The sequence below is a fragment of the Parasteatoda tepidariorum genome, chromosome 1, assembly GCF_982258835.1.
Source record: "Parasteatoda tepidariorum strain Cologne lab strain chromosome 1, Ptep-v5.0, whole genome shotgun sequence".
In the NCBI taxonomy this organism is placed as follows: Eukaryota; Metazoa; Arthropoda; class Arachnida; order Araneae; family Theridiidae; genus Parasteatoda; species Parasteatoda tepidariorum.
In genome coordinates this window covers 25,319,871-25,347,818 of record NC_141755.1, presented here as the reverse complement: position 1 = coordinate 25,347,818, position 27,948 = coordinate 25,319,871, and the positions used below count along the sequence as shown (strand labels likewise).

General features: G+C 28.5%; 1 protein-coding gene across 2 annotated transcripts; it reads right to left on the bottom strand.

Moving 5' to 3' along the window:
- Nucleotides 1-232: 232 nt before the first annotated feature.
- On the bottom strand, nucleotides 233-17,155 carry LOC107450281 (lysosomal phospholipase A and acyltransferase). 2 transcript variants are annotated; one of them, XM_087160447.1, is made up of 7 exons: nucleotides 16,805-17,155; nucleotides 11,920-12,076; nucleotides 10,627-10,748; nucleotides 5,884-6,003; nucleotides 4,671-4,898; nucleotides 2,994-3,291; nucleotides 233-2,282 (listed from the first exon to the last, which is right to left on the bottom strand). In XM_087160447.1, exons 1-7 carry the CDS (start codon nucleotides 16,938-16,940, stop codon nucleotides 2,057-2,059), a joined length of 1,287 nt encoding a protein of 428 aa, XP_087016573.1. In that variant the 5' UTR covers nucleotides 16,941-17,155; the 3' UTR covers nucleotides 233-2,056. The 2 variants fall into 2 exon arrangements, with proteins under 2 accessions (XP_087016573.1, XP_087016581.1); XM_087160455.1 differs by lacking the exon at nucleotides 4,671-4,898 and having other exon boundaries at nucleotides 16,805-17,070.
- Nucleotides 17,156-27,948: the final 10,793 nt, after the last annotated feature.

The window sequence follows — 27,948 nt, the reverse complement described above, 5'->3', positions numbered from 1 at the left end:
GTAAATATACCTTAAGCGAACTTTAAAAAATGTTACACTATTGCTTATTAAATAATTAAAAAATCAAAAAATTGAAAATATCAATATCAGATATTTTATAGTCCTAGGTAGTCATATTATTTTCCTACATCTCATTCAGTTCAAACTCATAACATTCCAAGAAATATGTATATTTCGCAAATATTTTAACAAAAATTATTTTGAAAAATAGTCCAGAAACATACCAAAAACATCAACAAAATGTATATTTATTACATACATGAAAAAGTATTGTAATTACATAACATATATGCTTAAAAAGGGAAATTAGTGATCAATTCTTGGTTTCATAATTTACATTTTGCGAGATATGCATATTTTACTTCAAAATTTCTTGATAAATAAAGATACTTTCACTATTTATTAATTATAATACTACTCGTATACAACTCTTAATAAATACGATAGTTTCTAGAACAACAATTGAAATTTAAAAATTAATTGATTGCGAAATAGTTTAATATTTTTCTTGTAGTATTTTTTCCTATAATGCAATGCATGTATTGCTTTAAACATATACCTCTGAAGCGAATATTTATGGAACAATCAATTAAAAACTGTTATGGTAATATTTTAAACTTGACGTTATTATAGTCACACATTAAAAAAAAATTAGCACAATATTATAAAAAGTGTGTACCAAATAATATTTTTTTATTGAAAATTAATTTTCATAATAACAATAATATTAATAGTAATATTGTAGCAATAATGAATAACATTTTAATGATCAATGATACAATGTTTCTTCAGTAAAAAATAGATGCATTTAATCATACAAAAAGTACAACAGACATTACAAATTTATATCCATACTAGTAATGTTAATTACAAATTTGAAAAAACATTTTATTTGAAAAAATTTATATTCATATGCACATTTTCAAAATTATACAGAAAATAAATGTTTTACATTAATTAAATCATTAAAATATTCTTTGACTTATTTACAAACATTGCACGTATTGTCCAAGGCCAGAAAAATAAAAATATTTATGTACATTATAAAGATGGCAATAAAAAAAAACTATAAAATCAGTTTCTTTTTTCTCAGAAGACTTGTATTTTAATCATCATCACATAGTTTTATTTTATCTGCCATAAGTTATTTTTGATAAAATATTTGTCATCATATTTATACATATTATCGAAAACTTTTTATATATTTTCACTGTTATAATTCCAAATATGTGTATAACATTGTTTACCGTAAAGTATTATCTTAAAAAATTAATTGCACATAAAACAAATTTTGTTTAACTTTTTTTGGAAAAAAATACTCAAATTCCATAAATTCTCTATTTACACAATTTACAATATTTAAATATAAATTAATAAAACAGTTTGTATGCAATGTCCTAAACGAAAAGGAAATACAGCTTATATTCGCTGATTACAAAAACTCATACCAAAACTAAATTTCTTAAAATATAAATTAAGACATTTCTGTTAAACTTGTGAGATTGCAGAAGATATAACTTTGACTAAGTACTGTGAGTAACTGATTTGACTTAATGTATAAAGTTTAAGCAAAATGTTTTATACAAAAATCTTTTTTCACCACATGTTACTCAAAAGATACTGCAATAAGTTTGGGCATCAGAGGAAAAAAATTCAAATAATTCCTTGTCAGTCTAGATTTCCCCACAATCTCAACTAAAATTGAATTATTAGTAAATAAATTTGATGTTGGGGAAAAACCATTCAAAACACTTTTTTCAAGCAAATACAGTGCAATTTCTATACGAAACAGATATTAAAAACATTATAGAATAGAAAGATAGATATAAATATAATGAAAAAAAATTGATAAGTAAGTACTATTTTTATGGAAATTCTTTTTTTTTTATTTGGGTTTTAAATCTGGCATTAATTTTTGCAATCACCTGATATAAGTTTTTTTTATCAAATAATAACATTAACCTTCTGCTTGCGGTGCTTAAGATGATTATGCTCGACATATTGTACCAGCCGCTAGCAAAAGGATAATGAACAATATTTATCTGTACAAAATAAATCACCAAAGAGTGACAACTCTTCTAATGTATTCTATTACCCCTTTATCATGCAATATTTTCATATGCTCCATTCCAGGAATAGGTAAGTAATAAACGTGCTTTTTTTGCTGATAATCCCACTGTAAGCAAGCTGAAAGACTCGCCGCATTTACAGTGCCATCGCCTTTTCCGTTAATTATATCTGGAGGATCGTCAGGTACCGTATCAGAGTTTCTGTAATCTAGTCTGAAAGCATAAAAAAGAACTACAATGTTCCAAATTCAAATATTTTAAAACTTCATAATTTCATGAAATTTAAAGCACAATGATTGAAATTTTAAGGTATGATTTGAAATTTATATTAGGTTTTTATCATATTTATTTAGTTGCTTCTTAAGTACAGGGTTATTCATAATTCCCTCCGGACAGGAACTGGACTATCGCATTGATGTATAATACCGTGTGACCAAGGGTTCACACATAGAACACCTGTAATGTATGTAAGTAAAACTTGAATAGTTCCGGAATAATTTCATATGTTTCTTTTTTTCATATTCGTCTTCTTTTTTTTACTATAACGCTTCGAAACCCCGGAGGGAATTATGAATAACCCTGTATAAACTTTGAAAAAAATCTTTTCAATAAGTATAAGCCTTGCAAAAAAAATCTTTCAAAACACAAACAATTGAAAATGAATTTAAAATATTATTCAATGATGGTATTTAAATACACTCAATGCGTATTTTTTTTTAATTAAAAAAACGAATAATATGGAAAATACTGTTCTAATATTACAGAAAAAAATTGCTGGCAGAATTGGGACATTTTATATTTTGAATGGAATATCACGATACGTGCAAATATTTTAAAAATATTACTTCTCAGAAAATTAACTATTTTATGCTAACTTTTTATGGTATTTGCTAAATAGATGAAACTTTAAGAAAATTAACATACTTCTCAGGTGTTTCTAAATTTGTCCCATGAATACAATGTACATCAACTCCTGGAGCTTCTAAACTCTTCATCGCGTTCTCATAATTGTCTTTAAACATCTCATAGGCAGTTAGATAGTCAATATCTCGAAAGAAATCATAGTAATCTTCTACGGTATAATTTCTTTCTCTTGTTATCACAATTGGATCTTTTTTTGACCACAATTTACTAGTTGGCAACATGTATGCTAGACTCGGACTTGTCCGTTGTTCAGTCCTCAGAGCGCTTTGACTTACAACAATAATTCCGAGGTTTTCTCCTGTTAAAATTCAACTTTATTACACATGATTTGAAATATACATTTCCATATAACTCATAGTAATCAAAAAAATGAAATAAAACATTTTCCAAGTGTGATTTAAAAATACCTCTATTACGAAAAGAAATAGCGAGATATTTCTCTACATTTAATACATTGATGGAAAAGACAATCGTAGCTACTGATTGCAGTATCACTGAAGTATAAAAATAAATAATCTCTTGTTTACTTATAAGTTAATTCATCTGTTCACTTATAGGCTGATTTTCTTATTCACCCATTCACTCATCATAAATACTCGAATTCTTTAATTCATTGATTCGTTTCGCACCTTCCTTTTTTTTCATTCATTAGCAATAAAGTGCAAAGATTACCTCTGCCTAAACTAAAATAGACCTATAAACCTATAATAATTGTAAAAAAAGTAATGGAAAGCAGCAAACCAATCGATGAGTCAGCAGAATTATTGGAGTTAATGATATTAACGGTTATAAAAAGTACTTGAACTTGAAATGTAAAATTACTACAGTGCTTTAACTGCTTATTTTATTCTGATTTATGTTGTTGAACAAATTTGTCATTACTCGAAGAAGGTATTCAATTTGATCAAAATCCCTATAAGTTAATCCTTTTAACCTTTATATGTACATATAAACATGATTACAATACTGTAAATTTATATGTATATGTACTGTACAGTACTGTAAAATCTGAGTAGAATCCTGTTTCAATTTAACACCTTAAAACGGCCGTAAAAACTTACATCATAATATGATTCGATAATTACATGATAATTAATATTATAGGCTTCACTGATTTTTCTAAAAATGTATAAAGTGTCGCAAAATACTATGAATGTTAACAAAAAACATATCTATTATAGCAGTATAGGCATGGAATTTTTTAGCAACCTTTTTAGTTAAAGAAGTTTCAACTCATTTTTATTTTATTTTCTCTCCTTTTGATAAATCCAAAAAAAAAATTTTTGAAATTTGATAAAATGTGTTAAGTTATCAGCAGCGATGCTATAGAACAACCGTTCCAAAAAAGTGTGCCACAGAACCCTAGGGTTCCATTGAAACGCCACGGGGGTTTCGAAATGTCACACTATACTATTATTGATAAAATATAGTCAAATCAGTTATACTAAGAAAATTCATTCTTCCCATTTAACATTTCCGAAATTATTCATTCTTTATTTGGTTAACAAGTTTTTAATAACTAATGAACTTTATCCAATAGGGGAACCGTAAAAAAAAGGATCAATTATTTAGTGTTCCATAGCCGAACAAAAAAAAAATTGGAAATCGTTACTATAGAACATTTCCCAACATTTTATTACTGATAATTACATTTGCTAGCAATTAGAGTTACATTACCTGATGCAATTGTTTTCAGGGCTTTGACAGCACCACCCCAAGCTCCTGCAAGTGATATCAATGTTTTGATGTATTTATCTTTCCAAGGTTGACTTTGCTGATTCAAGAAATAATTAGTTATAGGACAACCCATGCTGTGGCAAATCAGTGTTACTTTCGCTTCAGCGTTGTTTTCATAAGTTTCTTCAACTAGATGTTTCACGGAATCGAAGTAGCTCTGCAATTCATCTATAATTAAATTTTAATGTTTCTACAGGTCAATAGTAAAATAGGGTATGCAATGCCGTTGCCGATCAGAGATGGCGAATCTGCGGCAAACGTGCAATTAGCTGTCACGTGTCACGTACTTGGATGACACGCAAGAAGTTCATATTATATTTTAATTCAACTACAACCAAAGACAACTAGTTCCAGGTCAAATGACAGTAAAAATAACCTGACCTTAGGGTGCCGGTATTTTTTACCGTGAAATCTTTTTTACCAGAACATATTACGCAACAAAAAATCTGATACACTGCCATTTTTAGAGTAATAACTTATACCGTAAAATTACTGAATAACCTTAACGAAATGAATATTATTGTAAAATTTACGGTCGAAATGGATTTAATGGTAAAATAGATTTTACTAATGATACACTCAAAATGCCGGTACTTTATACCGTAATCTGATCCGGAATTTTTACAGTCTAGGGGAGAATGTCTTTTTTCTTGAAGATACGAGTGTGCGACGAATTGTAAATGAAAAGAAACAGTTAAAGTTATAAATTATACAAGGAAATTGCACTAAGCAATAAGCAAATTTGTAAATTTTCGCTACGTTAGCAGGTGTTTTCAGTACAATCAATTATAAGAAATAGCATTGTTTCAACTTTTAAGCAAGTAAATAATCCAAAGCAAATATAAATACGCGATGTAATTCTTTGGTTTGAAATCAAAGTAATGGCTAACAAATTCATTTTTAAAAAGAATATAACAAATGATACTCTGAACACTTGCCAAGAATAAACTGTGACCATTTGATCTATATTAAATTTGATTGAGATGTGATGGATATACTTAGCATAATTTACTTTTTTGAAACATTTGTACAGTTAAGAATTTAAAATGTCATTGATATTTTTAAGTTATGAATAACTTTTTAACACATCACGCACTTTTATTACAAATGTAATAAAAGCAAGATATATTTTTATTCAATATCTATATATTACTTGGAGCTTTCCTGAAATCATACGGTGCTCCTCTGATATTCTTTCCTCTTGTATATCCCTCTTTAACAAGCATGTCGGCTATGTCAACAAAATAAGCACTCAGAATAAAACGGGCGATAACTGTAAAAAAATTTTAAAGAGTAAGTAAATAGAAATAAATTTATTTATAAACATAAAGGAAAGAAAATAATACTTAAATTTTGTACTTTGCTTAGTTACCCTTAAAATGGGATTAGTTCAAAACACGTTCTGAGTTTTTTTAAAAAAAAAATTTATTATATGTATAGCTTGTTTAATCTCTAAATATTTTACTAAATGTCTTTGCACAACTCTTCTTGTCAATATGATAAGTAAAGCTTTTTTTCTAAATCATGAGAAAAATTTTAAAAAGAAAATCCGTAATACAAAGTAACCACCTTAGTTAGTCACCTTTTGGACAACTTAATTTATCCCCTTGAAATCTATTAAAACACTATTCTAGCTCATACTAAATCTCCAAAGTCTAATATAGACACAAAATTTTTAAAATGCCGTTAACGAATTTCAAAATCTAATGATTATTTCCTTTTTAATTTTTAGAGGAAAATAAAAAAACAGTAAAAAAACTTTCAATTATTTTATATTTATATGAGTAATTCTCTTATTATAATTATTATTGCTGTTATAATTATTATTGCTATTATAATTATTATTGCTATTATTATAATTAATAATAATAAGAATTCTATTATTAATAATAACTCCTTTGTTATTATTAATTGCATTGATATATTATACTTAAACTTTAATGGAGAACAATTTATTTGAAATTTTATTTGGCAGTGGAATTTTTATTATTTGTTTTCTCTGGTGCCGGACAATATCAGACAATTCGACGATGTCAAAATATTACCCTTCTTTGACCTTAAAAAAAACTCGCATAATCATCCTCCTAGAATAGAGTTTGTCAAAATTTTAATTATATTAACCTCCTCCACTGGTATTGTGACATCAGCACAAACATTGTCCAGATCATTTCGTACTACAGTCATGGTTACTACCCTGATTATTGATCAAGATATTAACAAAAAATGGCATAAAGTCACCACTCTCAATGCAATATTGTTGGTCATCATGACGTACAAAAAATACTAAATAACATAGGGGTTTTTGATTACAAAGAAGGAAAATTCAATACCAAGAATCTGAATGTTGACTTAACTTATCGGACATAATTCCTTAAATCTGTAATACTTCTTTGACAGTAAGAAATAAAATAAAATAAATAAATAATTAAATGTAATAAATAAAATAAATAAATAATGAATTTTAAAGATCAGCAAGTATAAACTATGTTCACAGTGAAAAAATTAAAATTTTATGTTTCTGAGCAGGGTAATGGGGGGCTAGTGTGGACATGAGGCCGGAAATAGACAAATGGAATATTTCTGTTAATTATGACTCAAAAATTCCCAGTTAATTCTGATGGAATTACAAAACTGTGTTGCACTTTCATAAGTAGTAACAAGATGAAACACTAAATTGCTAAATAACTCAAAAAATAAATAAATAAATAAAAAGTTTTTATTATGGAAAAGTGATTTTCAATTTTTTACTTATTTGCCCCTTTAGATAATTTTTATTCATCTACTTTAACAATAAGTGATCCTATGCTACGAGTGAATATGTTTATTACTCATTTTAATAGTCACATTTGATTTGCCTTTTTTTTTATTTAGCCAGTGGACATATCAGTATTAGCAGAGTTTCTTAGTGGTAGTATATTTATGATAATTTTTTTTCTCCAGAAACCAATTTAAGGGTTAGAGGTGGCTGGTCATCCTCCTCGAAATTTACTTAGGCACCTGAGGCCATTTACGGCAGAGGTGGTTGGTAGGGCGTCATAGATGTATAATTTCTTTTTAAAAAATATAGTAATGGTCACAAATTTATTAAATGATCAAATTTAGTCATATTTTCGCTATCACTTTCAAGTTCTTCTAGAACCCTGATACTATATTTATATATTTACCGAGTCGAAAGTTGTAGATTCCTATAATTTTTAAAGAGCTAGTATAATAACAATTAAGGTTAGAAAAGTTTCTTCAATTTTGCCATTATTTAAAATCTTCCCAGCACAGTTATCAGATCTTATATAGGTGTTTCAATTGTCTATACATTGTGGTGGCCAAATTGTTAGCCGAGAGATAGAGCACTCACCTCCGAGTGAAGTGAACCGGGCTCGAAACCCAGTTATGGCTGGTCGATACGAATTTCGCACCCGGCTCACACCGACCACAGAACAGATGAAAAGTATCCTCTATGGTAGACGGATCATGAATTAGAATCCCTTTGCTGTCAGACTAACTGTGGGAAAATTTCGTGGTTTTCATTGCCATGTAACGCAAATGCGAGTTAGTTGCATCAAAAAAGTCCGATTCGGAGGCAAATTTCTCCCAATATTTGATCCAGAAGTTTTCTTGTCTTCTGGATTGGGTTCAAAATTACATGGCTTCTAAGTTAAAAGTTAGTAGTCGTAAATTCAAAATTGGGTCGGTTGTTCAACGACGGTTATAAAACAAAATCAACTTTATTATAACGAAAATGAAGCAGCAAAGTGTAACATTTGCTACTGTTTTAAATATTAAAGAAAAATCTCTCGTTAAAACTGGAAAAGTTTTGATTTATGTATTTATTAGGCTTTGACATTAATTATTATAAGGATTTTTATGATTAATAATTCACGACAGCATTTTTAGACATAAATTAGTTCCATTTTAGTTTTACTTGATTTTTTTATAAGTAATAATAAAATGAATTAGCACGTGTCCATCCAAACTAGTCCCATGACATGTTTTAGTGTTTTTAGTGGGGACAAAAAACAACTTTTTTTAATAATAAGATTATTTCAAAACTATGCATCCAGATAAGCCAAATAAGTTCAAATTTTAATGGAAAAAATACTAGATATGTTTAAAATAAAGATCAGTGAGCTTTTTGGTAAATTTATTGAAAACTGTCCAAGTTAGCTTCCTCTCTCCTATAAGGCAAGAAAACATAAGGTTCATTTTTTTGTAACACGATGATATTATTTATCCATAAATCATGAGAATAAGATAATTGTCATCTTGCTATTTCATGGCATGCTCATTGAATAGAAAAAAACACTTGCTAAAGATGTTAATAAACAAAGAAGATTCAAATATCTTATGATCAGCATAAAATTAATAAGATTTGTAGAGGATTTTACCTGTAAATTTTTTATCCTTCATTTAATAATATTTATCTTAAATATATATATATATATAATATCCCTTTTTAATATTATTCTCTATTACTAAGTTTTAATTTTAATTATTATTCGCAAAATTTAGGGTTAAACTAAAAATTATTATATTTTAAAGTAATCCTATGATAATACCCTATTTCGCAACATTTTATGTTAAATCTATTTAGTTACATTTTGCAGTCATTAAAGGTAATAGACAGTTATATTTATTTTGATAATGAATTTCATGAGAAATTCTGTTCATTCAACATATGCAGATATACACTCTATAACAAAAAAATCGACGCACCAAGAAGCAATCATCCGATTGCTTTGAAATTTCGTATGCATGAATGTTTTGAACAGATATGGCTGGAATGATGCCGACTGGGGACGTATACTCTTTAGCGACAAATCCCGCTTCCAACTGTGTTCTGACGATCATCGAAGACGTGTAAGAAGACGCACAGGGCAGAGGGGGGATCCTGCCTTCACTATTGCACGCCACACCGGCCCTCAACAAGGCATTATGGTCTGGGGTGCCATTTCCTTTGACAGCCGGACCCCTTTGGTCGTCATTAGAGGTACACTTACTGCACAGCGGTACGTCGACGACATCCTAAGACCTGTTTTGCTACCTTTCCTTTTGCAGAGCCCTGGGCTGGTTTTTCAGCAGGGCACTGCCAGACAACATACGGCACGTGTTGCTATGAACTGTCTGCAAGCTTGTCAAACTCTTCCTTGGCCTGCCAGATCACCAGATCTCTCTCCCATCGAGCATGTTTGGGATGTGATGGGAAGGCGATTGCATCTGGCACGGAATGTTGATGACCTCGTTCGACAATTGGATCGAATTTGGCAGGAAATACCGCAAGAGACCATCCGGGAGCTTTATCGGTCTATGCCACGCCGTGTGGCAGCTTGTATCCAGACTAGAGGCGGGTCAACACCTTACTGAACTTGTTACTGTAACTCTGCAATAAATTATTCAATTGATCTGAAATTCTAATCATTTACTATTCTGTACATTGTCTTCCTATCCACCAATTTTCGTTTCAATCGGACAACTCCTTCTTGGTGCGTCGATTTTTTTTGTTATAGAGTGTAATAATAAACGTGATAAAAGTATTTGAAAATGTAAATTAGCATTAGGAATTAACTTTGCTAAATAATCTCCTTGGCGAAAAACATTCAACGATTTTAACAGAAAACAAAATTTATAAAGTCGAATTTTATAATGATATTATATGAGATTTCCCTTTGATTTTACTTGCAAATGCATGAAGTATAAAACCAACAAGAAATACTGCTTTATACCATGCTGCAATCTGGTGCTCTTCAGCTAAAAATAAATGTTTAAATATGAAAAATATACGGTTGTTCGAATCTCTCGTGCTTCTTCTATTCCTGTTCTCTAATAATGTTAGACTACACGTTTTAAAAACGGTATAAATGCTGATAGTTTCCTTACAAATCATAAAGCAAATTTTACTTACATGGTGGCATTGTAGCACTGGGATCCAACCATTCTACGCTACTTGTATCACCAAACCCTGGAACTCTAATATGCACACCGGGAGAGTTTTGAGTTAATCTTGTGGTCTTGTTGTAATATAGCCTGAAATTTTAACAGTGAATACCTCATTGCAAAATAAATAATAATTAATGAAATTATTAACATTGTTTACCCCAATTTTTTTAGAATCTTATTTAAAACTTAATTAAATAAAACCAAAAGGATTTACAGCTGATCTCTTAAAGAAACTCAAACAATCAAAACAGCAATTATATGTAGTATATGGAAAAACTCAGTAAATTAATCTGTGTACTTATTTTTTTTATCTTCATTAATTTCCTATATCATTCAAATCCTCCATTTCCATCATATTTTCTTTGTATTTAACTTTTTCTCTATTTTCTGCTGTTTGTCCATTCTGGACAAAAAAAAATTTTATTCCTACGTTTTTTTTCTTTTCTTATTTTCGTTTTTTTGAAGTGAAGTTTTTTTATTTAAAGACAAAACGACAATTTGATAATATTAGCAGAGCGGAAGCGTTGTACCCTCAATTGAGGTCTTTTTTCTCACCGGGATAGCTCTACTCAGTTTATATGTTTAAAAAAAATTAGTGGCAAAAGAAATTACTTATTAGCCTTTGAAGGCTCTCTCAAACATAAAGGCTGTTCTTTATTTGCAGTGTGATAACCTGCTATTATAATATATTTTTAATATGGATTTATATCATCCTTATTTTCCTAAATAAATATGTAAACTTATATCTAGATATATTATAAGCACTTATATATTATTTTTAATTTTCTAAATTCTCAGCTTCAAAATAGAATTGATAAATAATAAAAATAAAAAATATTACAGTGTAAAAAAAGTAATTAATAAATTTTAATTAGTTAACTGTTTCAATTTTCATTGAAATTTATTTTAAAACCATGTATTGATTCCATAATCCCAGAACCAAGTCTAGAAATCATGTTTTTCTCTCCAAGTGATAGAAAAGTAAACGAAATTATTACTAGAAGTTCAAAATTATACAGACTAACAACTCTAGTTGACGATATATTATAACTAGCTGCCGTCGGTTCGTGCAATTTACTTGACTTATGTACTTCGTAGTTCATTGGTTAGGTTCACTGTATGATGGCATCTCCTCTTTCCTCCATATTTAGCCAATGTTGTGGCTAAATATTTTTGCTATTAAATAATAAATAAGCAAACGAAATATTTTTTTCAAGTAAAACCTATTTTGTGAAAAAATAAAATCTTCAAAATTTACCTCATGTTGTCTACCCAACAATCGACTGCACCGGGAAACAAAAGCCCTGGATTTAACCATAAGCTGAAATAACCTTCCGTCTTCTGGTCGCAAAACATGTGAACTGTTTTTGGTTTATCCAATTTCGCCTCCAGCTGACTACCGCCATCCCCCGGTACTAAACGGAAAATAAAAATGAATTCTTGAAATTAAACAAGTTTTCTTAGATTAAATAATAACGGGATCATTGATTAATAATAATAATACTAAACGGAAAATAAAAATGAATTCTTGAAATTAAACAAGTTTTCTTAGATTAAATAATAACGGGATCTTAGATTAATAATAATAATACTAAACGGAAAATAAAAATGAATTCTTGAAATTAAACAAGTTTTCTTAGATTAAATAACAACAATAATTAGATTGAATTGAAAGAATTAGGCTTATTTTAAACATATATTTCTTTAAGATTGGACTTTTTTAAATAATTCACTAAATTTCATCAAAACTTCCTGCGTTTTTCAACCAGAGTAATTGAAAATTTGAGATTACAATTTCTTTTTAAGTAATGAAAATACATTGTCTACGATTTGGATGACGGATGTTTTTCTTTCAAGTGTAAGAGCAAGTTAAGTGATAGTTAAGAAAATCAGCTTTAAATTATAAAGAAATTTTTGCAATATACAAAATTATAGAATTTTAGAATATACAAAAATTTCATCAATAAAACATATCAATGAATATTATGAAACATCCTCTTTCACTTATAATCGGGTTTTTTTTAAGAACTTGTCATATTTTTCAGAGATCGATGCACACCAGCTTTTCCTGGCAGTAAAAGAGGACGGTGAGCAATGCTGACCACTTTACCACTATTATGCCATATGTTGCGGAAATTTAACCTCTATGAATCTTCGGCCGACCAGTTGGCTGATGCAAGTGCACTTTACAGAAGTCTATTGGAACATTTATATTAATAGCTACAGACCAACTGCACTCTATATAAATGATATATGCGATGAATGGTGCCAACAACTAATTGTATCCGCGATGAATTGTCGGTGCAACGAATTATGCAGTCAACGAATTGTCACCTCGATGAATTGTGACCACGATGAACTGTCGCTGCGACGCGTTGTACCCACGACGAAATGTTCTCGCACGAATTGTGGCTACGATGAATAGCCTCGATGAATTGAGCCCACAACGAACTGTAGCTCAGACGAATTGTGAGCAATGAATTGTCTCACAGTGAATTGACACGATACTTAAAAAATATATAGGTTTTGAAATAATTTTTAAATTGGCTATTGCAACGTTGAGTAAATAGCCATAACTTAAACCTCTAAAATATTTTGGAACTATTGTCTTTAAGTAAAGTAAACTTTATTATTCACGTGTTCTACTAGAAGCATGTTAAATTGATTTTTTAATTTCACAAAACCTACAAATTATTATTATAAAATAACTAATTATCCTGAAGAATCTTAATACATTTAATTCTATCAAAAAAAAATTAAAAAACAAAAATAATGATTTAAATATTTTAATAAATGATTCCTTTATGTTGTTCCCTTTCCTAATTTCCGTTTTAAATTTATTTTTTTGTATAAAATAAAATGCAATAAACTCTTTATGTGTAGTTTGTAAATCAATCACGCTTTCAAAACTAAATTCAACATATTTTTGCAGATAATTTTAATATAAAGTATACCTATATACTTAAACTTTGGTAACAATAATCTCAATTTACTAATCACAATTGCTTTGTTAAAATACTTTTAGAACAGAGCAAAATTACCTCTTAATCTCTAGAATTTTCAGAAATTTCACACGAGATAATACTTATTATCTCCTATTTGTTCGTGGGATAAAATCCTTTTAGAACCTAATGTTGTTATCTTTTTCTGAATAAAGAAAGATAAATAAAGCTTTTCCGCCGATTCATTAGGAAATTATGAACTCAATCACAAACGATACCATCTGTTACATTTTATAACCACCTGTTAATTTATACACGTTTTTTAAGACTCTATTTTGTCTTGGAATTGAATACGGGATAATAAAGGAGCAGTTGTCTTTGTTTGCAGTCAAATCTAAGTGAATTTTTACATCAGCCTATTTTTAAAACTATATATTAAATTCTTAAATTCTAACAGGGTATCGATTCTAACTCTAATATATATATATATATATATATATATATATATATATATATATATATATATATATATATATATATATATATATATATATATATATATATATATATATATATATATATATATATATATATATATATATATATATATATATATATATATATATATATATATATATATATATATATATATATATATATATATATATATATATATATATATATATATATATATATATATATTAAATTTTCAGTTTTAAAAATGCTAGCCAGATAAAAAAATTTCCGCCATTATTTTACATTCATAAAAGATATGAACTGACCTTTGGTGAACGAAATCGGAGAAACATGTACAAACTTGAAAATCTAAACTATCATAACATTCATAATAAAATTAACCCGCTTTTAGTCTTAAATGTTTAATTCTAAAGAATAATTAAAATCAAAATCGAAAGAATAGACAAAAATATTAATGTAACGTTTTCATTTATTCATAATATAAATGTAATGTTTTCATGCACACGTGTTGGCTTGTAGGCTTAATAGTAAAACAGCTAAATAAAACATTGTAAAATATTCATAAATTAGAAGAGGAATGAACAAATTTCTCATCAGTAAAGACTACGATAATAATTTTTTAATTTTATGCTGAGGGTAGTCAAAGATATCTATATCTCTTTGTTTATTAACAAACAATATTGCACTTCAAAAGTTAATATAATTTTAAATTGGGCTCTTATAACTCGAGAAGAAGTTGAGTGATTATGCCTAACCATGTGATTTAAATCAGATTTAACTGAATATCTGTAAGCTACGTAATGCGTGTGCCGAACCTGATTGATTTCTGACTCAACAAGTGCTACGATTTACCTACGATGACGTCATTTGCAGGCATCCAATTAGTTAATATCCTGCTTATGATAACTCAACATAACTGAATCTTAGCTTATTCAAGTTCATATCATACGACTTTCTTATTCAATGGGAATGCTCCGAAAACAATGAGAAAGTTGAAGAGGCAAATTAATGTCATGCTATATAGAAAAATAAAAATGAATATAACATACTTAAGTCACTTCTGATATGCTTTTTCTCTATTTATATTTTATAATTAGCTTCTCTAATATAGATTTTTTCACAGTCTTAAAACATTTTCGTTGAAATTTATAAATTAATATTCATGTGGCCTAAACATTGATTAAAATAAAGATTGTTAAAGTCATTTTTTTTTAGGTTAAAATCAGTCCCGTTATAATTTATCTTGAGTTTCTTTTTTTTTCTTCTTCTTTTTCAATTTTGTAACTTGTTTGTTCTAACGCTATGACATAAAGAATAGATATATAGATAAAAAAATCTTTAAAAATAAAAGATTATTAAAAAGCACACAACAAAATTAGCATATATATCACTCAAAATGAAAATAAACGCTGTCAAACTTTAGTAAAAATTAAGCTGTGATAAGTAAACTTTTCAACGAATTTATAAACATTAATGCTTAAATACCCTAAAATATAAAAACACACATATATATACTAAACATTTAAACATCGAAATAAACCATCATCAAAAAAATTATCTGCTAAATGAGAAATTTAATTTTGAAACAGTATTTATTTGAATTTGAAAGGAATGTTTTTGATATATTTTAATGCAATTTAAAATGTTGTTAAACATTTTGATATCGATCCTTATTAATATAAATAATGATGCTTATAAATAAATTAGAAAAATCAAAATGTAAAAAAAAAATAACTGAAAAATGTACTCCTCATTTTAATACGTTTAATCATTTTCTTTGGGAAAAAATATTACAATTGGTAATTCTCCTATCTAATGTTTTGTGCTGCGCATCCTCTTATACAGGCAACAAGAACAATATATAATGCATAAATTATTCATTCCCCCATTGGTTGTGCTACTTTTAAAGACATTCTACTACACTTACTACATTTACAGAAAAATGTTTACTTATATAACGAAACTATCGATTAACAGCCTTTTTTGATAGAAGTTAAATTTAAGTTAACCAAAAAACTCATTAGTTTTTATTCAGTTTTTCCCATAAACTACACAAGTCATAAACATTCAGAAAAAGCACTTCATTACTAAATTGCTAAACTTTGTTAACAATTAATTGGGGGGAGGGTGAGAATCCCTTCGAACACTCGTGCATCTGATATAATAAAGTAGGCTATTCTTAATGGTAAAGAAGAAAAAAATTTTACCTCTTAGTTGTTATTCCTTTAATGTTAAAGTGTATACGAATGTGTACAACACTCTTGCTTCCTTTAAGAAATATGTTGAAATTAGCTTTTAAATTTACCATGATTTACAAACGTTTGCTCTAAAATAATTTATTACTCGAAAAACATGGTACATATTTTATTCAAAAAAAGATGTTAAAAATAAAAATTGAGAAAACGATTTACTAAATCGTTTGCATATAAAATTGTGTTATTTTTATCATTTTCAAACGATTTTTTAAAAAAAAAAATAATAATAATGTTTACAAGATATTTTAGAACAAAAAATTATATTCATTGTCAGTTTGCACATTGTAAGAAATTCTAATGCTAATACATGAATATTTCTAAATATATTTATTTTCTAACATATTTAATAATTTTTACAAAAATTTTAATGACAAATTTTTATTTATTTTAACATTCAGAGAAAAACTGCCTTATGATAAAGAAAAAACATTTAAAAGTTAAAATTTAAAAAAAAAAATATTTTACTTACTTAATATGACAGGACTAAATTGCTTATTTTTTTCTTTAGGAGAACGAAATCCCGACACAAGATCGGGGCAATAAAGAAGCAGCGTAACTCCAACTACGCTAGCTGTTAGAATATATACAGTAAAGGTGCCAAACATCGAATTCTAAAAGATTTCCGATATGAAAAATACAGCAGTGAGTACTTTCCCACAGTTTGATGAAGTTGTGGCCAGATGCTGCTTCCTTGTTGTTCTTAGAACCAATTACTAAAAGGGGCTTATAAAGTGTGGCTATAAGCTTATATGCTATCATGCTGCTCAGGATGGTCCGATACTACGTCAAGATATTTTCGCACACTTCTTATCTTAAATACACAATTTCGCCAATAGTATTTTGTCCATACGTTGTTTATGTTGACACACCTTCTTTGCAATGGCTAAAGATACGGAATGCATTATCTGACAATATGAACTGGCAGATTTCTCATGTATACATGAATTCATTCATGTATTGCGTGAAAAAATTGCATGGAACTAATTAGCTCTATCTAATAATCGAAAACTGTCTATAAAGAGAGGAATGACTATCAACTTTTTTCAAAAAGTACTTTTCTATGTCTTTGAAAGAAAGAATTAATAAATATTCCGAGCAGAAACGACTCTCAAAGGACCCCTAGGAAACGGACGATTTCAAAAATGATATATATATTAATAATCAAAACAGTATACTTTAATTTTATCTTCAAAGACAATTGTTAAAAACGAAAGAAATTTTTTTTAATTGTATTTCCTACTTCCTACGCCTAATGAGGTGAGAATTACTTCTTCCAAAACACGTAACTTATTTTTCGGTGTAGGGTGTTTCAGGAAGTTTTAATTAACATTCTAATTTAATACTTGATAATGGAAAAACTATATTAGTTTAATATATTATTAATATGGAAAATTCTACTCGACCTGTACGACAATTATAATTAATGATTATTGAAGCTGATGAAGTTTTTCTATGATAAAGTATATCTTTCACGTTATTTTTTTTTTCGTTTTAATTTTAATTTAACGAGGTTTTTTTTCCTTTTTTAAATTTTTACAAAGCTAGTTAGAGATATTTTCCATTGCAAATGTTGTACATATAATTTATATTACCTTAAATATTCCATTCTGAGATAATTGATTGATTAATTTTATTTTATTTTATTCATTCTCGAAATATTTAAAAATTTAACTCCATAAATATAACTCCGTTCTTGGAATATTCCAATTTTAATATTTCTTCCTTGAAATACTAAGTAAAACATAAAAATGGCAAATAATATTATTTGTTCGAAAACAATGCTTGCACATGATTGATTTTGATAGAGAATTCAACTATATGCTGCATTATCTATCTGATAACGTTTTAAGGTGCATTCTCATCCTTATGATCTTTTAATTGAAATTAAATGCTCACAACTATTCTGATGAAGTTTGCATGAAGAATAATAGATCTTTTAAAAAGACAGCCTCGTTATTCTCAGCATTGAAAAGTTTTTCTGTCAAACGATATTGAGTTACAAAATCTATAAGTAAAACTCATCAAAACATTGAATTTTAAGGCTATTTTGTGTTGTTTTTATAACAACATACACTAAAACTCTGTCATTAGCTTTAATAGATAAATGTATTATCCATTCAGAGTAGGTATATTAATCCTATAATTGCCTTTAAAATCCCGTGAGGCATGCGTAAATAATACTACTTAAGAAAAAATTAATTTTAATAAACAAAGCATTATTATAAACTAGTGGGCTGCGCCCCCTGCTCGCTAACGCTTGCCAAAACCCGAAAATTGCTACGCAATCTTATATGGTTTGCTTCGCAAACCAAGCTCACTTCGCTCGCCACTAACTTAAGAACATTACAAATGCACAAAATTCTAAGAATTCAAAACAATCATTCAAATCCATGCAACAACTTTTTTTTAAAAAAAATTAAATCTTTTTAGTACATACTAAGTCATTAAAATAAATTTGAATTCAAATAAATGACATGTAAATCGTTAAACCTATTGGAAATGTGCTATAGTATAAAATCTTAAAGCGTCACAGCACGACTGAGACTCATTTTTCAATGAATAACTAATAACAATAATAAAACAAATAAATTCGTGATATAAATCAAAAATCGTCAAATAAATTCGTAATATATAAATTCGTGAAAAAAAAGCGCTTTCGACAAAATACTAAAATAGAGATCTATCGACAAAGACTACTCATTTCTTCCTAGCTTAATAGTATGAGATTGCCGCAGCTGATGCTCTCTCAGGTTATTTCAGTTTCCGTTTTTAAAAGCGCTATATGTTGAGCCACCTCAGCTAGAATTGAAATGTGACATTTTTAGCGGCAATCATTGGTCGATTTTCTAGCGTTGCCATTCGGGGAGTTGTAATGAGGCTTTTTTTGTCGCCGTGTAAGAGAAATATTTATATAGATTCAATTTTTTGCTCGAAATAAATATCTTTTAGTGAATTTCTATGATGTTTCATACTAAGTCGACAATAATTTGCATTTGGAATGCAATAATAATATCTTTAAACTTGATTTTGGGGTGTTTCACTTCTAAATTAATAAAAATGTATGATTTAGCCTTTGCCTTAAACAAAGAATTTCTGAGTGTCATAACATGAGATTTGCAAATATTTAAAGTATTTCCATATACTAGAATATGGAATTGCGAAATTCTTTTTTTCAATCTCAAAACAGAATATTCGTTTTTACCTGTTCTCAAAAATTCCTGTTTCTCAAAAATGAATCAATCCCATTGATTGAAATTGATCCCATTGAATCGATTGTGTGAAATCTTTCACTCTGTAGCGCAGATGTTACACGCAATTACCACTTTTTTAAATTTTAAAATTTTTGACGAAACCTATAGAAAATACAATTATAAGAATCTCATTTTTTTTCGGAACTAGTTTTAACATTGCGTTACTTAATAAAATAAATAAACAAATAAATAAATAATACGTTTTCAACTTGGCCAAAATGAAAAAAACGCTTTAACAGAGTTTTATCTGCAGATTTAAAAATCTTGAAATAAGCATACATGAAATATTCTTCATAAATATTTTTTTAACATAAAAATTTTACAAATTTCATAAGATAAAAAGAGCACTCAACACCGTATTATAAAGGAACGTCCAAATAGTTACAATTAGTAGTAAAAATAAATAACTGGTTACTTTCTGACTTTAAAACCTTAATAACCCGTTTAGGATAATCTTAGGATAATTTTTGTTAATTAATCTTTATATGGGTATTAAAAATAAGCCTTATTAACCAAAAACAAATGCCAAAATTTGTGACTCCAAGTATCAGAACAGACCAAAAGGCGGTATATAAAAACGAGATTTAAAAAAAATGCACCTGTTTTTGAATTGAAGGGGGAATAGAAAACAATGTACATTTTTCATATTTTCAAGGTATTTATTAAGTCATCTTTTAATATTTGGATACAACTTGTTTCTTTATAAACGAATTTTTTATTTTTACAATAATACTTGAATGTCATATTCAAAACAAAAAACAATTTCACAAAAATGTAATTTTTTAAAGAGGACAACAAACAAAAAAATAATAAATATATATATATATATATAGCTCTTTTTCCTTAGTCAACCTACCTTTTTAAAAATATTGATAAGAATACTAGACAAAGTTCAAATCTTGACAAACCTTTTTTTTTTCTTTCTTTTTCATAAAGATAAACGATAAGATCTAACAAAACTTTTCAGTGTTTATGTTTATTATAAAGATAAAATCAGTATAATCCAACCAGCTAAAGCCTGCTTTTTGGATCCAATAAAAACCGATCTACGGTATTATTATCCAACAGGTCTTTTCTGGTTGGCTAAACAAACTTCTTTCCAAACTAATGATAAAAGATAATTTTTTATGAGTTAAAAAATTCGACCAATGTAACTAAATAAAGGCATACAGCAGTATATTACTTAATATATTCAATATATTTATTTGGTGCAAAATATCTAATCAACTTCGAGAACAAACTGAACTTAACAAACAAGCTTTAACACAAAATTTTTGAAGGGAACCATTTTCTCGTTATCTTTATGCCGCGATAAGCCATTTCTGACAAACGTTGAAAATTACATAAACATTTAAAAAGGAAACAAATATCATCAGACGATTCATGAATTTCTCACGTGGAATCGTGTTTGCAAAAGAAGAATCACGTGCTTCCAGAGGCTTGGTATTTACGTTTTTTCACACACCCCCAAAGAAAATTTGATTTAATGGAATGTTAACGCTTAGAGCCATAACGCGGGTTATAATTCCATGAATTCTCTAGAGATTTTGAAAATTTCAGTTTGAGTACTGAATTTTTAAATAAAATACCAAATTAAATAGAATGCACCTAAAAAAAATTCTAAGAACAGTTTAACCCTTTATATAGCCATGAAAAGTATACTTTCTATCAACTTCATTAGTTTTTCATGTTCATCTATTTTCGATTATGGAACTATTGTATTTTTCCACGCATGATTTGTGGGGCCATCTGCTGATAAATTCAGAAAATTCAAAATAAACAAATAAAAAATAAACCAATGAAAGGCTTTGTTAACATAAATGCTGATATCAATAAAGGTTAGCGTAAAGTCAAGAAATGTTGAATGATGCACGTTAAATTTGTCGAGTCACGAAATCCTCCAACTTCCCATAACAAATCATACCTCTGGGAGTACTGATGCAGAAGTTTCCTTGTCTTCCGGATTGGTTAAAAATTACAAGGCTACGAAGTTGAACATTGGTAGTATTAAAACTCAAAATTTGGTCACCTGTTCAACGACGGTTATAAAAAAAAATTATGAACACAAAATGTATCAATTCGATTATTTATAAGCAAAATTGAAGTTTATTAGAGTAGGTAAAACTTTGAAAAACGAATCTACTTTCGAACTAATACTGTCTTAATCAAATTAATTTTAGATAAGCTAAATGAATTTCTTTTAATAAATCAACCATCATAATTGGCACCGACAGCAGGGCGTGGCCCTTGGCCTTCTCTAGAACAATTCTCTATGACATTAATTTCATTGCCAGCTTTTACCCTGAATGTTTTAAAATCCGCGTTAATGAGATCCGGTCTATCTCAATCCAAAAATATTTTAACGCAACATTAGATACTAGAAAATAAAGACCCTATAAAGGACTAAAATGCCGCAAATTTTGAAACAATTGCTTGTTTTTGTAACACTTATAAATTAGCCAATCGAAAGTACATATTTACAACAACAACAACAAAAAAAGAAACAGCTCAAAATGTGTGTTTAATAAAATAGACACAGCTCGAATAGTGTATTTAAAAAAATGGACACAGCACTTAAATTTAATTTTCAGACTTCTGTTATGTTGCTTTTTCACGAATAAACTAATGAATCCAAAAAAAATTTTCATGTGATATCGTCCATTTGAAAACATCACTTGGTACATTTTATTAAATTAGTCCCTTTTTTAAAAAAAAATTTTAAAAAAAGGACTTTTAAAAGTTATTTTCATAAGGTTTCAACGGGTGCTATAAATTTATAATAATGGTAGCAAATTAGGGTTGTAGGAATTAAGAGTCGTAAAGCACTTCATCGTTAAGAGTTCTGCATGCGAAGACATTGCCAGAAAAGTTACATTTATAATATACCAAGCCTCTTCCTCCCCCCCCCCCCGACCCAGAAGTTCGGGACCTTGCTCCGTAATGATTAAGCTTAGTGTTTAAATAAGGTTAAATAAGAGTTTAAACATAAACATGAAAAATATTCCTTAATGTTGACCTGCCTGGGACTCTTAACTAGCAGATCTATACAACGACAAAGAACATTGTTGAAAAAACATTGACAAAAATCGTTGAAAGATTTTTACTCGATATTACAAGAAAGGACCAAAAGCGAGTGCGCATGAGAAAACAAACATATGAACATGTTGATCGATATCATGTTGTTCGATCTCATATTGTGTTGTTCTTGTTGTGGCCTATCCTTCAAATGCCTGACGAAGTCAGACAAGGTCCATCAGACCGTTTACCCTAAGGAAATCGAGGACCAGAAGGGGGGGTGAGTATAAGTCCTCTCTGGAAAGTCCCAAACAGTCCGGGATGTGTTCGGGAGAAGGCTGCTCTGACATTTGCCGCAGATCTCGAAGATTCTCCAGCGTTCGGAAAACGAGAGACTTTTTGTGTGACCGCTTGCTAATATGGAAATTGCTGTTTTAGAAGCTCTGTCATAATTGATGACAAGTGAGGAACCAGGCTTTTTGCCCGCATACCAGTAATGGCAGGGAGGAATCTTCCACCCCTTCGAAATGTCAAAATTAACAATGGATAACATTGTCGAGACAATCAAACGCATGAAATGTCTATTAGTTAGCCAAATAGCTCGAAAAACTATCACCCGATTTACATCATCTTGGGCAGATATCCTCATGACAAACAACCAAAAAGTAAAAATAAAAAAATATAATCTGATAAAATTTGTAAAGTAACAGAGGTGTGGATTCAATTCGAAGGCAAGAGCATCAGTTAAAAATTTTTGGTAAAGGTTTGTAGAAGAGTTTCATCCAGCAGTAGATTAACATTATCTAAAGACGGTGATGATAATGTTATACCTTTAATTTTGTTTTATCTATCAGTTTCCTGATTGATAAATAATGTTTAAAAAAACTACAGAAAGTTAAAACTATATCCAATACATTGTTACATATTAAGCTGCTGACTTTTATTAAAGTTATTTATTATGCAGTTTTATTATTTACTAGTGGGCTGCGCTCACTGCTCGCTAACGCTCGCCAACCCCCGAAAAATGATACGCAATCTTATATGGTTTGCTTCGCAAACCAAGCTCGCTTCGTTCGCTACTAACTTAGATACATTACAAATGCACAAAATTCTAAGAATTCAAAACAATCATTCAAATCCATGCAACAACTTTTTTTTAAAAAAAATTAAATCTTTTTAGTAAATACTAAGTCATTAAAATGAATTTGAATTCAAATAAATGACATGTAATTCGTTTAACCTATTAGAAATGTGCTATAGTATAAAATCTTTAAGAGTAACAGCACGACTGAGACTCATTTTTCAATGAATAACTAATAACAATAATAAAACAAATAAATTCGTGATATAAATCACAAATCGTCAAATAAATTCGTAATATATAAATTCGTGAAAAAAAGCGCTTTCGACAAAATACTAAAATAGAGATCTAACGACAAAGACTACTCACTTCTGCCTAGCTTAATAGTATGAGATTGCCGCAGCTGATAGGGTGAATTTCGGTGAGAATGCTCTCTCTGGTTATTTCAGTTTCCGTTTTTAAAAGCGCTATATGTTGAGCCACCTCAGCTAGATTTGGCATGTGACATTTTTAACGGCAATCAGTGGTCGTTTTTCTAGCGTTGCCATTCGAGGAGTTGTAATGAGGCTATTTTTGTCGCCGTGTAAGAGAAATATATATATTGGCGATCGAAATGAGCTGCAGGTGGCGTAGAGCAGAACTCTTTTCTTATGGCAACACTTCGCATGCTTTCCCCATTAGCGTGTGGAAAGTCATAGAGGAAGGAAGTACGTTAGTTTCTCTCTTGATTTTCACATAGATTAAAATCTTTTAACTTAAAAATCTATATGGAACTGAAAACTACATTAAACATAGTTCTAAAGAAAAGTATCATAGAAATTTAAAAAAATAATTTTATTAAATAAAAGGGAAAAATATTAAGAAAAGGGAAATTATCGTAGTACATTCCTATACAACTGAAAAGAGGAGGAGAGGGAAGGGAGTAGGGCTAAAGGCATGAAACCGGTCTCTCCCCAGATGGCGTATTCGAGTGTTGCGATCGCGAATAGGTTATGCAATTTGTGATTTTAAAAGTTAAAATACATTAAACTTTTTCACCGCTTTAGTGGTATAAAATACTTACTAATATTTTTTAAAAACTTAATATTAATCATTTAGAAAAATATTTCAAGTGCTGTATGACAAAGATTAAGCAGTACAATGTATCCCACACAAAAAAAGTCTACTTCGATTTAGTGCCATAAATGGATACAAAATGAAACAATGAACAAAATATGAATATTAATAAACTGGGTTCGCAAACTAATATTCACAAGGAGTAATTCACTTTAAAGTGTCTCCCTGAAAATAAAGTCACTTACGTTAATAACCAATATATTCGACATATTTAAATATGATTTGAAATATACGATGCTGCATTCCATTTGCCATTCCCTGATTAGCTGTAGCACCAATATTATCACAGGTTTCAATGATGACCGTCTACAATTCTGCCAAAGGATATAACTTCCTGCTTTTGGCAACTTCAGCTTTACTGAGGGAACCTCCTATGTTTTCTTGGAGATTGATATCAGAGGGTAAAACAGGCTATTCCATAACACACGCTTTGCTACTCAAAAACACCAAAGAAATGAAGATTTCGCAATATGAGTTTTTGCACTATTCTGCCGAAAAATTCAACTTAAAACACCAGTTATATCTGCAAATATACAACTCTTTAAAATTAGATTTCAGATTTATTCGACTCGATTTCATTTAAAATTTGTATTTTGCTATATAAGATTATATTCTTTAAATGAAAAATTTTAAACTATTGTGAAATAAAATGTTAAAATAATATAAATATTTATTAAAAATTTTTTTTTTTTGCATGGAATTATCTATGGATAAATGAATTTTATAATTGCGTGCAAAAATTTTGCAATTCGCTTAACACAAATGTCAAGATATAGCAAAATAAGCAAAAATTATAATTAACATTAAATAAAATTAACTATTGGAATCACATTTCCCAGATTGCGGCTATAGCTCAATATTTTGTGGGTCAGAAATCCAAAAAAAAAGGTATGTTTATTCAGAGAAAGTACGTTTTTGATTTCGTACCTTAAAATATTGTTTGCACCTATGAACTGGTATATACGAGACCACCCTCTTGAACCATTAAGATTGAGTCCTAGAACGTGAAGATCCGATCATTAGATCAAAAGTTAATCAGGGTGATTCATATCTTTATTATTATTTTTGCATGCTCTACGTTGAACAAAGAAGAAAAACGGATACAAATGTTTTTATTTTTTTTCCTACTCTAAACAAGAAATCACAATTAGGACCTTGAGCTAGACAAAATTTTAAAAAACTGGAATCAATCCTTGAATTTTTGGTTGACACTGACACATTACACAGGGATCCCACTTTTTCAACAAATCAGAAATTAAGCACTTTTAAGGACTTTTTTTTTTTTTTGAAAAAATTAAGGGCTTTTTTGAAAAATTAAGGACTTTAAAAATAATATGATTGTTTATCATCGAATATACGTATACCACCAGTGTCAATTATTTACCTTTCTTTAAAAAAAAGTCAATGAATAAAAAAAAGACAATTTTATTATAATGTAAGCACTGATATAATTGTATTAATTAACAGGAATTTTAAAATATATATATTTTTTTAGATTGTTAAGGGTTAACGACGCATATGAAACTAATCCGTATTCCATTTTTAATTATTTCATTAAAATTGCATTGTAAAATTAAGCGCAGAAATTAAGATTTGCAATTTTTTTCACAAAGAAAGAGTAAATAAAGAAATTTGGGAAAAACATGGAAATAATTATTACAAGTTTTTATATTTCGCTACTGGACATGCATCAAATATTCAGTTGTGGGCCAATCTTGCTAATTATTCAGTTACGCCAAAAAAATTCATTTCTATAATTAAAATGTTTCATTTATAAGGGTACATATTAAAGGAATGAATACTATAAAGTCGAATTAGAGTTATGCATGAGAATAGTTTCTTAACTATGTCATGTTAAATTAAGTTCTATTTCATGTAAAACAGGCTATACTAATATCTAAGCACCTTAATTCATTCCACTTTTTTTCTTCTTAAGCTTAACTTAATATTTTTTTTTAAATTCATTGCAATAAATATTTTTATTAAAATTTTTATAGAATAAAAACAAAATTATGTTTGGAAAGATTTATAAATTTCAAACCAATATGTTTTTTATTAGTTCTAGTTGATAAAAGAAAGATTTTTTTTTTTTGTTTTAAAAAATTTAACTGAAAAATTGTTCTTGTGAACTATACCAATGCTGAAAAATTAAGGACTTTTATAAACCTTGTACCAAAATTATGTACCTTTAAGGGCCCTTATTTTTCAAAAGCAGCTTTTAAGGACCGTGGGAGCCCTGCTACATCTTTAGATAGGCTTTACAATTTAAAACATATTGTCAAGTGAAATAAAACTTCTCAGATTAACGTAAAATAAGTGAGAAGTAAACAAATTTTCCCCCTTTAAACGCTACAATGATTAACTTCTATTGATAAACAAAAAAAAAATTTTAACTGTTTTCGAAAAATATCAACAAAATTAATAAAACATACACACATTTTTTTTATCTACTTTTATTTCAACAGCCATAAAAGTCCATCACAGTAAAATGCATCTCACTACCTATACAATTCTAAGAGATCACATACCATATAATTTTAAAAGAAATAAATTATTTTTAATTTGAGTCAATATAAATTTTACTTACAGGGAGAACAAAGCTATATTATTACACACAAGTTAATCAAGAATCTAAAAATAAGTAGAATAGCTAGGAAAACATAATTCAGCAAACATGCTATCAATTTCTTGACAAAGACATTGGAGATAGTGAATTAGAGATCTTGAATAAAATTTAACTAACAAAAGACATTAATAAATCAAGCACATAATTAAAAAATATTAAAAAATTTTAACTGCCTTTTGCCTTGCAGTAAACAAAAATAATTAAACAAAAAATAAAATTTAAGGGATTAACAAAATAATTTTCTGCAAGCAGTGAAATTTCAATTATAGCCTCCATACATATTCGAATAAACATATTAAACAAAATTAGCAAATAACTTTATTAGGTATTTACTAATTCCATAAATATTTTTATTATCTTAACAGACTATAATTCAAAATATTCTGATTATGTATTTTTATTATAAGCTTTTTTATTAAAGACTATGTTAGGTTGGTAGAAAAGTTTCTATTAGATTTCTGGAAATTTCTCTAAAGTAAAAAGTAATTCTCGAATTTTTCTTTAGTTAAAATATTTTATAAAGA